General features: G+C 29.5%; 1 protein-coding gene across 1 annotated transcript in view; it reads right to left on the bottom strand.

Moving 5' to 3' along the window:
• blvra (biliverdin reductase A) overlaps positions 1-2,026 on the bottom strand; it is a 10,452-nt gene continuing 8,426 nt past the window's right edge. The window contains exon 7 of the mRNA XM_061890367.1: positions 1-459. Coding sequence (XP_061746351.1) covers positions 165-459 — 295 coding nt within the window. The 3' untranslated portion in view covers positions 1-164. The remainder of the gene's footprint in view (positions 460-2,026) is intronic.

The following is a 2,026-nucleotide window of genomic DNA, read 5'->3' as shown; positions in this document are numbered from 1 at the left end:
TTGGATTATTAGACACTACTTTATTACAGCACATACTGTCAATGCTAGCTGGATATACATATATACATACATACATATATATATATATATATCTATATATAGATATATATATAATGTTCCTTGTAGTGTACTGCATGTAATGTACTATGAGGCGGAGGGCAGGACTAGTGTGGTGGTTCCCCAAGTGGATCGGGATTAGGAGAAGATCCCTGGCACAGGTGTTGTATTCTCTCCGCCAGCACCAAGCAGTGCAGGATGCGAGTCTTCTCTGCGTGGAGCTCACCTGGACTCACCTGGCCCGTGAGCTTGGAGGAGAAGTGGAGCAGGTCCTGCATGAAGAGACCCGCTCCTCCTTTGGCGGCCGGGGGGATCTGAGTCAGCGAGCCCCCTTCAAAGTCAAAGTGGATCTTCTTGGCTCTCGGGAGGCCCGGTCCTCGCTCCTCGGTCCACGTCAAGACTCTGTGGCACATCATCACAATGAAGGCAACTAAGTCACACCAACATGTGGTCTGACACTCTTGGCGTGACCCCGGGGTGCAGACACGGCAGGACACGTGCAGCTCAGACGCAACAGCGGGTTAAAATGACACAAACCTTGCTTTCTGGAATAATAAATAGAAATATTGCTTTTTCAAATTAAACATATTGATTTTTACATTACTGTTTACAATGATAAATGTTACTTTTTACAATGATGAATATGGCTTTCTCCAGCAAAAAATGTTGCTTTCTGGAATTATAAACTTTTTTTTTTAACTTTCCATACTAAAAATATTGTTCTCTGGAAAAATAATTCTGACATTCTTGAATAGTAATGTTTGTTTTCCGGGATAACATTCTGGAATCAAAAATAATGCTTTCAAGAAATATAAATCTTGCTTTCTGGAATAAAAACAAAAAAGAAAGTTTTCTGGAATAATAAATCTGGCATTCCTGAAGAACAAATCTTACTTCATAAAAATAACTTTCTGGAATAAAAGTATGTTTTTTTACTTTGTAAATTAAAAAATATCGCTCTCTGGAAAAAGAAATCATTCTTGAATAAAAATAAAGCTTGTTCTCCAGAATCACTTTCTGGAATAAAAAAATAAATAAAAAAATTTCTAGAATAATATATACGCATTTCCTTTCTGGAAAAAACCACAATGATTTTGAGAATAATATATCTTGATTTAAAAATTATCTGCTTTCCAAAATCATAAATATTTTTTTCTGGAGTCAAATAATGTTTTTAGAATTATAAATAATCATAAAAAAAAATGTGTGGAATAAAATTATTGCTTACTTGAATAAAAAAATACTGCTCTCTGTAATAATCTTCCTTTCAAGAATAATAAATCTTGTTTTCTGGAATAAAAAAGAATATTGCTTTCTGAAATGGAAAAAACATTTATTTCCACAATTATAAATATTGTTTTATGGAATAAAAAAATACATGGTTTCTTTTAATAATAATAAATATTGCTTTCTGGAATAAAAAACAATTATTTTAGAACAATACATCACAGTAAATATTTCTCATTGGAGTAAAAAAAAAATCTTCCTTTCCGGATTTAAAAAAAGTTGATTTCTAGAATAATAAATATTCTTTTCTGGAATGAAAAAAATATATTGTTTTTTTTACAATAATAAATATTTCTTTCTGGAATTAAAAAAACATAATTTGTGGAACAATAAATATTTTCTTCTTGAATACAAAAAAATATATATATATTTTTTTTACAATAAATATTTTTTTCTTGAATACAAAAAAATATATATATTTTTTTACAATAAATATTGCTTTCTGGAATGAAAAAAAGTTGATTTCTAAAATTATAAATCTTAATTTCTGGTATTAAAAATAACATAATTTCTAAAACAATAAATCTTATTTTCTGGAACAGAAAAATGTATTGTTTTTTTAGAATAATAAATCTTGCTTTTTGGAATAAAAAAAAAGTTGATTTCTAGAACAATAAATCTTGTTTCTGGAATAAAAAAATATATTGTTTTTTTTACAATAAAAAATATTGCTTCCTGGAAT

The sequence above is a fragment of the Nerophis ophidion genome, linkage group LG28 (genome assembly GCF_033978795.1).
Source record: "Nerophis ophidion isolate RoL-2023_Sa linkage group LG28, RoL_Noph_v1.0, whole genome shotgun sequence".
NCBI classification, from domain to species: Eukaryota; Metazoa; Chordata; class Actinopteri; order Syngnathiformes; family Syngnathidae; genus Nerophis; species Nerophis ophidion.
Note: the sequence above shows the minus strand (reverse complement) of the source record. Positions and strands in the feature narration are given on the sequence as shown.